General features: G+C 33.1%; 1 protein-coding gene across 8 annotated transcripts in view; it reads right to left on the minus strand.

The window, feature by feature from the left end:
* Positions 1-15,537, minus strand: part of CCDC171 (coiled-coil domain containing 171) — a 443,161-nt gene that overhangs the window by 93,653 nt on the left and 333,971 nt on the right. For 6 of the 8 annotated variants that reach the window (XM_058431106.1, XM_058431102.1, XM_058431101.1 and 3 more), the window contains one exon: positions 6,888-7,019. In XM_058431106.1, coding sequence (XP_058287089.1) covers positions 6,888-7,019 — 132 coding nt within the window. Of the gene's footprint in view, positions 1-6,887; positions 7,020-9,863; positions 9,909-13,125; positions 13,284-15,537 lie in introns of those variants that run through there. The other 2 variants (XR_009210996.1, XR_009210997.1) reach the window with 2 other exon arrangements.

Raw genomic sequence — 15,537 nt, forward strand, 5'->3', positions numbered from 1 at the left:
TCAGCCTCTCCGAGTAGCTGGGACTACAGGTGCCCGCCACCACGCCCAGCTAATTTTTTTGTATTTTTTTTAAATAGCTAGAAGGATTTGAATGGTTCTAATATAAAGAAAGACAAATATTTAAGGTGATGAATCTATATCCCAAGCACACTGATTAGAACTTTACAAATTATATGAACATATTAAATTATTACATGTACCCTAAAACCATGTACATCTATTATGCATCAAATTTCTTAATGAGAGAAAGAAACAAAAAGAGAAAAATAATAAGTTCCTCTGCACATCTTAGCATTTCATTTCTTGTAATACTTTGTTTTGTTTAGCATTGCTTAGAGCTCTACTAAGGAAATTTTGAAGAAATTTTATTTCTACTTGTGCAATATGAAATCTTCAGAGTAGAATTCTAAAATTTCAACTACCAAGTAGCAAACTCTTCCTACTGTCAACAACAACCAAAAAAAGCACCAGATTCACTACTTCTTATATTCACATTCAAGTTAGGCCCCAAATCTAGGACATTTAGATTGCTCATTGGCACAATTTACATTCTGAAAAACTAGAGTCTATACCTGTCAAGTAGCTAGATGAGACAAAGGATGGTATTTTTCCATCAAATTTGTTTATTCTCAGATGAACTATATGACTTTACCAGCTAATTGTATTTCCCTAACAAATAGCTCTTCTCTGGGAAGTATTTACAAACCTTTGAAGAAGGTGACATTCCAACATTATTTTCGATTCCACAACCCAATTATAAAATTATTTTATATTTTTCAATGTAAAAGATATTTTTACTTTGGGCTGGGTGCGGTGGCTCATGCCTGTAATCCCAGCATTTTGGGAGGCTGAGGCGGGTGAATCACTTGAGGTCAGGAGTTCGAGACCAGCCTGGCCAACACGGTGAAACCTCGTCTCTGCTAAAATTACAAAAAAAAAAAAAAATTAGGTGGGCATGGTGGCACATGCCTGCAGTCCCAGCTACTCAGGAGTCTGAGGCAGGAAATTTGCTTGAACCTGGGAGCGGGAGGCTGGAGTGAGCCGAGATCACGCCACTGCACTCCAGCCTGGGCAACAGAGAGACTCCGTCTCAAAAAAAAAAAAAAAAAAGAGAGAGAGAGAATTGGAAGTGACAGATATGTTCTTTAGCATGATTTAATTATTGCACATTGTATTCATAAGCCATAAGGTCACTTTGTACCATGTAAATATACACAACTACAATTTATCAATTGGCAAGTAAAAATTCAAAAGAATAAAGAGAATTGCACAAACTCCTATAGACAATTGGATAATCCAAAATATTTTTGATAACTTACTGTTAAAATGATGTCACTTACCAATTCCAATAATCTCAAACAGTCAAAGCACAGTCATGGACTTAGCAATGAAAAAGAAAATCTGTGAGACAAGCAGCTGCCACAAAATATATCCTCTTTACTTCACCAAGGAGAATCTCTTAGACTAAAACCTAGCAACTCTGTGTAAAATAAGGACCTAGTGAGAATGGATGTCTGAAAATTCAGGGAGGACCAAAATTATAAAAAGAGAAAAAAACTTTCTTCTATTATCAGAAAATAAAAAACCACACTTTAAAAAGAAAATTAAAGGGCTAACAGAAGTCTTGTAGGGGGTAAAGTGGAACCATCTTATCTTTTTCAGAGGCAATTGGAGAATGTGTATTAAAAGCCTTAGAGTATACATAATATTTGATGCAATCATTCTACTAATTTATTCCAGGGGAAAAAAGAGAATAATGAAACGACGTATGCAAGAGGATATTAATTATCATCTTATTCATAATAACCAAAAACTCAAAATAACTTCAAATATCCATCAACAGAAAACTGATAAAATATACTGTGGTAGAGCCATGTAGTAGAGTACAACTCAGTCATCAAAAATAATTACATAAATCTGTATTTACTGACAAGAAAGATTTCATGTTATTAGGTTTAAAAAAATGCATACAAATAGTATGGCCCAAGATAAGTTGGTTAAGGAGTAAAAAATAGTTAGATAGAAGGTGTAAGTTCTAATATTCAATAGTATAATAGGTAAATTATAATGAACAATAATTTATTGTATATTTCAAAATAGCTAAAAGAGAAGAATTGTAATATGCCCAACATAAAGAAAAACATTCAAGGGGACAGATAACCAAATTGATTGATCAGTGCACATTGTATATAGGTATCAAAATATCACATGTACCTCCAAAACATGTACAACCATTACATACCAATAAAAAGGAAAAAAAGTGAAAAAAACTGTATGGCCCAATTATTGTTTAAATATATATAGGTGTATTAAATATAAATAGTATGTGCATGTGAGTTTGTATTTACGGCTAAAAAATAACTAGAAGAATATATACCAAAATGTTAACATTGGTTGTGTCTGAATGGCAGAATTTCAAAATTTTTTTTAACTTTTATTTTAGGTTTAGAGGTAAATGTGCAGGTTCGTTATATAGGTAAACTCATGTCACAATGGTTTGTTGTACAGATTACTTTGTCACCCAGGTACTAAGCCTAGTACTCAATAGTTATTTTTTCTGATCCTCTCCCTTCTCCCACACCCTCCAGCCTCAAGGCCCCAATTGTTCCCCTCTTCGTGTCCATGTGTTCTCATCATTTAGCTCCCACTTACAAGAACATGTGGTGTTTGGTTTTCCGTTCCTGTGTTAGATTGCTGAGGATGATGGCCTCCAGTTTCATCCATGTTCCCACAAAAAACATGATCTCGTTCTTTTTAGGGTTGTATAGTATTCCATGGTGTATATGTACCATATTTTCTTTATCCAGTCTACCATGGATGGACATTTAGGTTGATTCCATGTTTTGCTATTGTGAATAGTGCTACAGTGAACATATGCCTGCGTGTGTCTTTATGGTAGAACAATTTGTATTCCTTTGGGTACATACTCAGTAATGGGAGTGCTGGGTCAAATGGTAGTTCTGTTTTCCGCTTTTTGAGGAATTACCACACTGCTTTCCACTAGGGCTGAACTAATTTACACTCCCACCAACAGTGTATGAGCATTCCCTTTTCTCCACAACCTCATCAGCATCTGTTATTTTTTGACTTTTTAATAATAGCCATTTTGACTGGTGTGAGATGCTATCTCATTGTGGTTTTGATTTGCATTTCTCTAATGATCAGCAATGTTGTTGAGCTTTTCTTTTTTTTCATATGCTTGTTAACTTGTGTGTATGTCTTCTTTTGAAAAGTATGTGTTCATATCCTGTGCCCACTTTTTAATGGGGTTGGTTTTTTCTCGTAAATTTAAGTTCCTTATAGGTGCTGGACATTAAACCTTCATCAGATGCACAGTTGGCAATATTTTTCCCCATTCTGTAGGTTGTCTGTTTACTCTGTTGATAGTTTCTTTTGCTGTACAGAAGCTCTTAAGTTTAATTAGATCCCATTTGCCATTTTTTGTCTTTGTTGCAATTGCTTTTGGCATCTTCATCATGAAATCTTTGCTGGTTCCTATGGCCAGAATGGTATTGCCTAGGTTGGCTTCCAGGGTTTTTATAGTTTTAGATTTTACAGTTAAGTCTTTTATCCATCTTGGATTGATTTTTGTGCACTCAGCAAAGGTTAGCTATTGTTACTGTCTAATTATTATTTATTGTTTACTACTGAATCAAAATGGAAACACAAATATTTACTGGATGCCTGCTAATATTTGCCAGTTATTACCAATAGTACATATCATAATTACTGAAAAAATGTAATTCAGAGTATAAGATAATGAATAATAGGTATTATCTTAATAAAGTATAAGTAGAATCTTTTTTATTGCAAACTTCTCTGCATTCACACTGCACTGGACTTTTCATTTAAAGCTAATTGGTCTAACGGGGTGTTTTTATTCTTCTCAGTATTATAATGAAAGCCTATTTGCTGTTATTTGGAAGATAAAATACTAGTATAGGTTTAAATTTGCTACAGGAACTTAAACGAAAGGTTTCACTGGAGACATGGCCTCATTGGAACATCATATGCCGTGGAAAAGTTAATACAAAGCTATGGTAGGCAGTGCTCGATCAAAATTATTTAAAGTTTTTGAAGAAACAGGGAAGGGTGAAGAAACTAAATGGAAAGATACAGAAAAAAAAGATCTTAAATAACGATTCCTCAAAATAAAACATGCACACACCTTAAAAGTAATGAAAACAAGCTACTGTTGCTTACTTCATCTTTACAAGGGCCTTATAATGGCTGCAATAACAACAGCCACCCTGCATTGTCCGCTTTCTCTAGGCTAGGCACTGTACTACACTTTACACCCATTGCTGTATTCAATCCTACTGCAAGCCTCGGGGATCAGTAGCATTACTTTTTTTTTTTTTTTCAGCTAAGGAAATTGGAGGGGAAAGCTAGCAGATCTCAGAAATAAGTTGAACTGAATTTTTTCTCCATAGAAAAGCATCAGTCACGTGCTCTTCCGGGTTTGGAGAACACAGGTACTCCACTCATCATCTTCACTCAGTAATAATGCTCACTGGTCTCTTTCCATTCAGGATTATACCTATAAAAAAGTTTTCCCCCATTGAAAAAGACAGAAAACTTCGGCTTCTACTTCTATAAATGACAGCCGAGTAAGTTGGGCAAATGGTTCATATACTACCACACCCTGCTGAGTGATCCTCTTTTCATAATCAAAGGTTGAGAACTCCGAATAGTCCACTTCGTGGGTACAGAGTCAGAGTACAAAGTTAAACAACTACTGAATTCCCAAGTAGCCACACTTAGCATAAATGCACATATTTTTATACTGCAAAAAAAAGGTGAAATTAGAGTTTCATACTATTAGGCTATAATTAGTCTACAATACAGCATAAACTATGATCTATATCATGCATAGATGCATAATTTTTTGTAAATGGAAGAAAAATTCCATTATAGATACCTAAGATTTTACTCTCACCATGTAACATATGTGTCTACATTTTTTAGTATCAGATTTATTAGTTCAGCTTAGCAGTCAAATACTATTAGACTTAAATCCAGGCTCTTGGCTCTGCCTTTTCCTTGCTGTTGATCTGAGGAGTTACCCGTTGTGTTTGTTGTGGTGGTGGTGGTGAAGTGTAAAATGGAGATAGTGCCATTTATGTGACAGGCTCATTGTGAGAATTAAATAAGATGATATATTCAAAGAGCTAAGCATGGTACCTGGTACATAGTTAAGTGTTCGCTGAAATTGTAGGTACTATTATTATCACTAATGTCTCCTAATTTTCCAACTATGATGTATACTACTAAACTACAATATACATTACAGCATGTCAGTGGAACTTATCCAGGTGGGAATGTATGTAACTATTTTTATTAGAACCTGGAAAAGACAGTAGTTTAAACTATGGGTCTCTACATTTCCTTCTTCCTGTTCCCAGATATCACAACCCCCAAAAAGGGCATTTTGGGGAATCAATCTCTTTCCAAATCACCAACATCTAGTTTTGAGGAAGTCTTTATTTGTAAATTATGACAAATATGAAGCCTTGTGAGATTCTGAATTGAAATAGCCAAGTAAAGGATTATTTTACAACCACTAGGAAAATCTCAAATCAGACTGTATTCATAGTTATGATGAATTCATAAATACTGACAATCAAATTTAAAATACACATTTTAAATCTCATCTTAACAGTACAGGATTCTACCCTATAACAGAAAATAAAAATATTTTATGCTTACTTTTATAATTATATATATTTTAGATATATTGGACAATCTAATGAAGAAGCAATGAGTATTTTTTTCCTTGTAGAGCATTAATTTGGTACTAATAACAAATTAAATTAGGATATGAAGCATATAAAAAATTAACATTGCTCCACACACACTGACATTAATTTTCTATAAAATTAAAATTCCACAGGGTCATAAACTAAAGAATGAAAAAGATTATTTTAAATCTCAACATGTGAAAGATACACTATGTTTTAAGAGATATTTCTCCTTTTAAATACACTAAAAAATAGAGTGCTATTGAACAAGAACAGTCTCTTTTGAAATATCATGCTTCCTATAATTTACATAATGTTGATAGTTTTCTTTTTTTAATGAAGGTTTTGGGCATTAAAAGGACACACTGAATTTCATTTCGTCAGATTAGGAAAAATAACCTTAAGGAAAAAATTGATCACAATAATGTTAATACAATGTGACATAAAATAGAAGGATACCTACAGCTTCCGAAAATGAATGTTTCTAAAAATAAGTTTATTAGTGTACTTTAAAGTTACTTGAGGTCTTATGATTTGGTATTTTAAGTTTTATAAATGAAATGACCCAATTTGCACATCTTACAATGTTCATTAAAACTAAATATTAAAGGGTAAAATACTCTTCAATAGAAAACACAGATAAGTTTAAGCTTTGCTGAAATTAAATTACTTCATAAGAAATGTTGGATATATTTTGGAATTAATATTGAGATATTTTAGGTATCTCTTTTGATGTTTACATCTAAAGTGATTTATTATTTTATTTTTTATTTTTTTCTAAAATTACTTATTTTCAAACAATAAGAGCAATAAATTGAGACTTGCTTAAAGAGATAACAGCCTAGTGTCTTATTGTCCTCTGCTGATAGGAAAGTATTTTCTTTTAATACTGTACTTTGCCATAAAACACATTTTTCCTTGGTAAAAACACTTTTCTGGATTATTTTAATAGGCTAGTTCTAGGCTTTAAAGAAAAAAACAATATTTTGTAAAGTAGATTGTTACATGATAGAAGAAAAATGAAGAAACATCTATTTGCATCTCCTTTAAATTATTCACAATACTTTGAGGCTTTCATTCTCTCCAGTTAGTGCAATTTATTTTTCTATATGTCTCAGTAGTAAACAATGTTATTTAGACTCTAACCTGGCATGCTACCACCTCTGGCCCGCCCTTGAGCCCCTCCATTGCAAAGGTCTCCAGGTGCAGTTTGGGTAGCTGCAGGGTGAAGTCATTCCTACTTGCCGCAGACCATGACAGCGAGATCTGATCTCTGACCTAAAGGGAAAAAAACAGCATCAATGGTAATTCCCCTTCAGACACATTAACTGGGATGAACTGGGTCCCCTTGAGCCCACTGAGTGGACTTGCATTGATCGCTGGACCTGAAATCCATGAATAAATTTAGGACTAATTGATTTTTCGTTGCAAATAAATCTCTAATTCAGAGTGCTGGGGGAGAATGTTAAGAAGAAAAAGCATCCTCCTGCTTGAAATGAGGGAGCAGAAGAAGAGTCACTGGAGCTCTTCTGATCAAGAGGTTTTGAATTATTTTTTCACAGTTCCACCCTAAAAAGGAAGAAAAGAAAAAACATTCACAAAATCAAAAACAACAGCCATATCCTAATCATCACCTGCTTAGTAACGTGGTGTTTAACTGATATGAACTGATAAATATTGGACAAGATAGTTATTAGGTACTAGTCTTTGAAAAGAAAACTTCAATAACATGTACTCTAGAATCAAAACAAATATACTCAACACAAAAGGAGGCTTAAAAATATACAAGTAAGAGGTTTGTTTGCTCTTTTCACTCTTCTAGAATTGCAGGATTTTATTAAACTTGAGTCTTAATGATTAAATACATATAAACCAACACAGTCACACAATTTCTAAACAATGCAACCGATAAAATCAGTAGTATTTGTACTCTATTTTAAGTATTCGGAAAGCAACAATACAAACACATCACCGATATGGGAAAAATACCAATTCTCTAGTCAGTATGGAATCACAGGCAGTTGATATCACACTGCCACCTTCTGGACAAATGAGAAAATACTCCTTACATAATATAAATGGAAACATTCAAAAACAGGTATTTTGGTTTTTAATTTCCAAACTTAGTAAAAGCCTTAAGAATTCCATAGTTTCATTTGCATTTAAGAACAGTAAGCTCTCATTTTAATCATATAGTTTAATAATAGGAGTTTTCAATACATAGGCATATTTTCTAACTTTCCTTATGCTTGGAAAAAGTTTTAAAATTTTATCTATTTGCTACCATATACTTAACAAATATTATACAATTAGCTCAATGCCACAGGACAAAAAGTTTTTTATCAGGTAGCAAAGGTCAAAAACCAGGTTAACTATAAAAATTGCATTAATTGCTCATATAAATATATTTCTATCTCTAGTTTTATCCAAGCAACTTCAAATATAACTTGGCAAAAATATAAGATAGAAAATTTCTCCTTCATTTTTCTAGTCTACTCGGGAAGCTTGTAAAACTGTTTGAATTATTTTTATTATATTAATTAGTTCCTTGGGATATATATACATTTCACAAAACTATCAAACTCTATTGAGTTTGTTTAAGCCAGCAAACATACACAAACATATAACGGCATCTTTAACTGTTCAGGCTAATCTATAGGCATAAAAATCCTTATATGTCCCAAGCTGATCTGAAGACTTTCTGTCAATAAGAGAATGTCAAAGTGTATGCTGCAAAACATACACTATGATGTAATTTTTATAATGATGTGAGTACCACATGCATGTTGGAGTCTCAATTCACAATGTATATTTATCTGCAACGAACACTCTCCAGAGTCTTCATTCAGGATAAGAATGCTGTTAAACTTACTTAGCATAACAAAATAAATCATATTTTACAAATACATTTGTTTTAGGTTTTATATTTTATGTGTATGAATACCTTCTCTTGCTTTTTTTGTCACCAACGTGCACTCAGATAAAAGAAAACATTAATGTGGATTAAGGTTCTGAGAATTTATCAACATCAAACCACTAGTGTTTTGCCTTCTACCCTTCTGAACCACAGTCAATAGATCTAAATATTTTACTGCACCCTGGCCAATTCATTGTTTGATGTTTAAAAACTCACCCAGAATCAAAGAAAATTTATTACATTTGAGCCCCCAAATGAGATACTATTAGCTTTGAAAGTCAAGTTTAACTGCGATATTGATGATTCTCTTTTTTCTGTGACAAAATTCACTAGGGAAATCCTGGATGTCAAAGTACAAAAGCAGATTGCTAATACGGGCAAAGAGAGGGGAAAAAAAACCATAAGCAATGTAAGTATAATCCACAACACAGTTCAAGCACTGGAGGTCCTTTAACCTGATTAGCATCAGGCACCATACTTCATCCATGAAGCTTGACATACAGTGAACAGTAAGCCACATTTTATATTCTCTAAATAAACTTTACGAGCATTGTTAAGCTGTGGCATCTTGCTTTTGAAACTGATTTATTGTCATTTCAATATTTTTGGTATAACATTACTTAATTTGCCAAATTAAATAATTCTTTATATTGAATAAAAAAACTTGCAAAATGCAGCTATTTTTGCTACACCTAATGATAAGCATCATAATCATTTGAATAATACGCATGCTTTAATACTTTCATTTAATTACAAATTATCTGTTGAATCAACTTGACAGTGCCATCAAGAGTGAGAGACCCATGCTATATAATAGATGCAATATCACAAATACTTCTACTAAAATTTTAAGAGTTTTTTTCCACTTTTAAATTAAACTGGAACTTTGAGAGTAAGAATCTAAAATGTTCTCAAATATTTCTAGGAAAAGTTTTTAGAAAAGTCTTCTAAAAGAATTATCTATAAATTATTTTATTTTAATGAGTAAAGGGAGTGAAAGCATCATGTTGAAAGAATACAAAACAGTGACACTAAGACAAGCAAAAATACAATCACGCAGCAAATGAGAAGAAAAGAAAGATGACAAGAAACGGAAGAAATAAAGGGTAGAAGGAAGAGACTTCAGAAAGAATGCAGAAGGCAAGTCTGAATTTCAAGGTGTGAACAGGGAGATTCAACACAGAACAGTAAGAAAGGCCTCTTACCTTGTTGCATTAATTTCTTTCATGAAAAGAAATAGAACAGGCAGGCTGAGAACAAAGTAACATATTAAAAGAGAGATAATTTGGAATTTCTTTAGGAAATACAGCTTATTGGATACAAAATTATTATTTTCAAGAATGAGGATCTAAAGCAAATTAAGTTACTGTCAAAAAGTTTTGAAGTAATATTAGAATAGTCAAATTATTTTTTTCCTAAAAGGAAAAGTTTATCTTTTAAAGTACCAAGCTCAGTGTGAATTAGGAATAAAATTCACCAGCAGTCACCTGTCTGTAGATTAAATTATAATTTCAAAAGTCAATATTTAATTATGCTTATAATACATTATTATTCATCCTATAATCAAGATTCTATGCCTTTTTATTCTCATTTATTTATCAATATGACTAATACATGTATACAATGTTTTTCTTCTTCAAAATGCCTAACAGCTCATTTTTAACATACAGAATTTCCAAATATAAATCTCAGTTATCAAATGTTAAACATTCCATAACATTCTTTAAAATCATGCAATATCATATTTTAGAATAATTTTTAAAACCTATATTACTTCTACTCTAAAATTTTGATTTTTAGAAAGAACAGTTTACTTTCTCCCTTTCTTACTACTTACTTTCACAAAGGAGATATTTCTAATAGACATATCATAAAAAACAGGAGAAGAAAATAAATAAAACTTTCTAAAAAGTCAAAACAGTTCCATGAAATATATTTATTTCAAGATAAATACATATTTAAAATATATTTTACTATAATAATCCAGTTCTAGATTTTAAGTGATCCACAAGATCCATACTGTACTAGTCCTATTTCTCTGATTAGCCTTTACTCACAAGTAAACAATCTGTTTTCTAATTTTTATGCTCCCACCAAAACAAAACAAAAAAAGCTATTTCTGCTAGATATCAACTATGAAATTAAATTAGTCATTTCTAGAAAAATTGCTCAACTCCCTCCATCTTTTATCATGCACAGCTATAAATCCCTCTGGACTCTATGTTCCAATTTAAAAAAAACACTCATGAAATGATTTACTAGCTGTATTTTTACCAATTCGATACCAAGCCAGAAGACCTCAAGGTATACATAAAAACTGAGGTTGACTTAAAAACACATGTAAGAAGATGTATACATTGTCTGAATCCTGAATGCCTGGGAAAGGCAACTGATATTAGGGCTTCATGTCATACTTTATTCTGCTTCAATTTTATTTATTCCAATCTATTATGGCCTCCGATGCTTCAAAATAAACCTTTTTACCAAATATATTCCCATATGAAAACAGACCTCTAAAATATTTCTTATAATCTCCATTCTCATTATCCTGTGTTCATGTTGTACTTTGCCTCCATTTTCTTGCCCTCCTTTGTCCTACTCCCTCCCTTGTACTTCCTTCCATTCCCACTGATTCCTTACTGCTTCCCTTTCTTCCTTTTATTTTTCATTCTATGCACTAGAACAGCCTACATACTATTTTTCAACCTATGCACCAAAGAGCCGTGTACAGTCTGCACACTACAGCCTGGGAACCAAATCCAGCCCACCGTCTGTTATTATAAATAAAGTTTTATTAGAGTTATACCCATTCATTTACCTATTGTCCATGGCTGCTTTCCTGTTACAATGGCAGAGTTGAGTAGTTGAGACAAAGACCATATGGTTCACCAAGCCTAAGATATTTACTATCTGGCCTTTACAGAAAAAGTTGGTCATCCCCTGCTCTGGAGATATAGAAGATAATTTTTTTATCTTCTATAAAGTTTTTTTTTTTAAATGACTATCTCTCACCAGAGAATCTACAAACAATTTCTAGTGAGTCAAGTTTATATAGCCAATACAGGGTGCCATCTCAAAGACACTTTCGTTTCCTTTCTTCAATTTTTCCAGAAATCTGTGTACCATCTCCTGATACATTTTCAAGTTTTATATAGTCTAGTACACAACTTGACTGGTCCTAACTTTCCTGACCACAGCTAACTTTCCTGGTCACAACTACTGACCACTTATTCTAATACCTAATTAACAGAAATTCTGGTTAAACAAGTAGAAGAGGCATACTGGAGCGTCTTTTGTAAATACAAAGAGAAGGGAACTAGCCAGAGTTAACCATATACTCTGTAATACACAGTAGCAAAAAAAAAAAAAAACCACTATGCTTTCAGAGGCTTTTAGCAAGTATGACCAGATAAGAATACTATTCTAAACTCATGAATTCTACAATGTAGAAGATAAAATAATTAAAAAAAACATAATTAGACAGTTCCAAGACTCTGACATGTACCCAGTGATAGGAGGAAGCATCAAAGTGTGTCAATGCAATGAAAATGATATTCAGGGATAGGATGGTTATGTCTAAATGGATACTTTCCTCCTTCTTTAACCTTTTCTTTAACTATATAATTAACCAAATGGACAGACAGATAACAATACTAATTCTATTAGTAATAATACAATCAGTACTTCCAAAAGTACTTCATACTTTTCAAAGTTCAGTTGGCCCCCCATATTTGTGGGTTCCATATCCATGGATTCAACTATGAACTGAAAGTATATATTTTAAGCTGCATCTGTCCTGAACATGTACAAACTTTTTTCTTTTCATTATTCCCCAAATAATACAGTACAATTTAGATAGCACTTACATTGTATTAGGTACTATAAATAAATCTAGAAGTGATTTAAAGTGTAGGGAAGGATGTGCATAGATTATATGCAAATACTACACCATTTTATATCAGGAACTTCAATATCATGGATTTTGGTATCCACAGAAGGTTTGGGAACCAATCCCCAAGGAAACCAAGGGACAACCGTACTCTCCACACTACATCACTTGATTCTGCCACCCACCTTGTGAAATAGTTATTGCCATCTCTAATATGAGGATACTAAGTCTAGCGCTCTTAGTGCCAAACAATAATGCATTTTAATATCTGTATATGAACAATTAACAGTTGAAGAAATTACTTAAGATTTTGGTACTTCCATTTCCCTACTTTTTTTCTTTATATCTATTGTCTGGCAATCTTAGCAACAATGTTTGTTTCATAAAAGTGGTTTCATGATAATCAATGAATATTACACATCTTTATTTTCCTCAATAGTTTCCTTGCACCTGTGGGCATTCCCATTCATTCATATCCTCTCTCTCTCTCTCTCTCTCTATCACACACACACACACACACACACACACACGTGTGTGTACACACATGCACACAATTATTACACTAAGAAACAAGTTACCTGTGTAGCAATCATCCTTATACAATGATCACAATGTCATAATGGAGGATCCCCAAACCACAATGTCCCAGGATATAAGCAACAGTTCCAGCTGCGCTCCACACCTACTGGAAAGAGACCTTGACACTCTCTCAGCAGAAGCAGGCATTCCATTGGCACTGCAGAAAGCATAGAAACTCATAATTTGAAAAGTGGGAGGTAAGCAACTAGCCCTCTTTTGCTGGCAGGTTATTTAACTTAATCTACAACTCTGGAGCAAAGCCAGAACTCTCCCATGACTGCCAGCTGCTGTCACCAGAAAAGGCAAAATCCACCACCACAACCACACCACACATTATAGTTACATCCCAATTATAGAAATTAAAAAATGAATCTCTTGAATCAAACTATCAATCTGGCTACAATCCAATTAAAGATCTAAAAAACTGACTATTCAAATCAAATTATCAAGATGGAAAATAGGGTGATTTAATCATGGACATCTTATAAGTCACTAGATAAGATAATAAATCTGTAGCATAGGCTATATACTATAGAATGCACCTCACAGAGTGCTTTGACCTTGAGCTATTTAAACAAACAAACAAAAAAACCATACTTGAGAATAGAATTGATAATACTCATCCACAGAGATATATTTTCATTCTGAAGATAAATTATTTTAAAGGATAAAGACAGATATACGCTGAAATTAGTTATTTAGATGTGTTTAAGCTAAAAACTGCTAAGCACATGTACATGATATTCTGTAGTGTCTTATCTTTAGTTTGTCAAGGTTTTAAAATCCCTCTTGAGCTGGAGTATCATTTTTAGCTTGGCTAGGTCAGAATGACACTGAACAATATGAATAATGACACACAAGACAGCTATATGGACAGAGTTGTCATCAGCAAGCCAGCTGTGTTAACACCTGTGTGTCCTGCATAGCTGATACTCAGGAACCAAGATCAAGAAACTGAGAATAGAGTTCAAAGACCATAAGTAACTAATAGAGAGTCATTGACAAGCCACTAAAAATTGGGTTTTTTAGAGGCAGAGGATCATGTTTCAACTTTTAAAATACTGTCAGTTTCATAAATTAAAAATTATTCTTTGTACTCCTTATAAATGCACTGAAAACTAAAAATCAAAAATAACTATATATTATTATTTACTCTGGTTAATCACTGTTAATATAAAATTATAAAATTATATTTAAAGATTTGGTTATACAGTGTCTTCATCTATCATATCCTGTTTGACACTATTTCATTCCACAATCCACTCTAAGAATAGAAGTAATCATCTTTCTATCTCATAGGAATCAAACTAGTCATTACATTACCTGCAAATTCATTGTTAGCACACCTCTTTCCAAGAGATATTCTGATAATTGAATTTAGGCTTTCTCCTCTAGGTCTTGATTAGGCAAAGTGAAATACAGATGCTATTTTTAGTAATCAAATAAACAAAACAGGTGACAGTATCAGCAAAACTTTCATTAGAATCTAGAGATGGCTTATGTTATACTTAGAGACTATGTGGTGGTAAAATTTGACTCATTCCACAAACATTCATTAAGTGCCTACTGGGTACCAGGCACAGTGATAGATGCCAAGAATATAAAAATTAAGGAGACAGAATTCCATCCCTCAAGGACTTCAAACTCTAGTAGCATAATTAATCTCCTGAAATGCATTTTCTAGCTTCCCATTTATCTATAATGTCTTGTTTCTCCTGTCAATTGCTATACTGCCTTCTTTCTTTGCCAGAGTATTATGTTAATCAATCTCAAACCTTTATCTTTAGCCTTGACTTTCCCTTTAGGTTCAGACTCACACATCCTGCTGATTATTCCACATTACCTTAAATTCAGTATTTCCAAAACAAAACTCATCATTGTCTCCCTTCTCCCTACTTAATAAAAATAAAAATAATTTAAGCAAAAAGGCTGCTTTCTGTATTCCCAGCATCCTTTGACCCATCAGGGGAATCATCCTCCCCTGCCTCTTTCTTATCATCATATGCCACTTTGCTGAAAAAGTTTCACATCCTTTCTTCTGATACCACCTACCATCACTCTTCTGGTTCAACCCTTCTCAGCCCCCATCTAGCCTAATGCTATAGCTTCCTAATAGAGCTGTCTATTCAGACTTCTGGCTCTTAAAACCGCTTTTATTACTCACTATATCCACTTTGCAAAATGTGCTCTCTAGAGCTCGAATTTTATTAGAAAATCCAACCACATCAACCCCCAGCTTAAACCCTAGTTTGCTCCCCACTCCTTCCATTATATGATCCAAGGTTCTTAGCATGGCAAAAAAAGTCCTTCCATGACCTAGCTACTACCTGCCTCATTGAGCTTCATCTCTTTTACTCTTTTTGCATTTAATATTGAACTTAGAATATTTAGTCATTCATGCTTCCATGAAC

Source organism: Hylobates moloch, unplaced genomic scaffold (genome assembly GCF_009828535.3).
Source record: "Hylobates moloch isolate HMO894 unplaced genomic scaffold, HMol_V3 SCAFFOLD_19, whole genome shotgun sequence".
Classification (NCBI taxonomy): Eukaryota; Metazoa; Chordata; class Mammalia; order Primates; family Hylobatidae; genus Hylobates; species Hylobates moloch.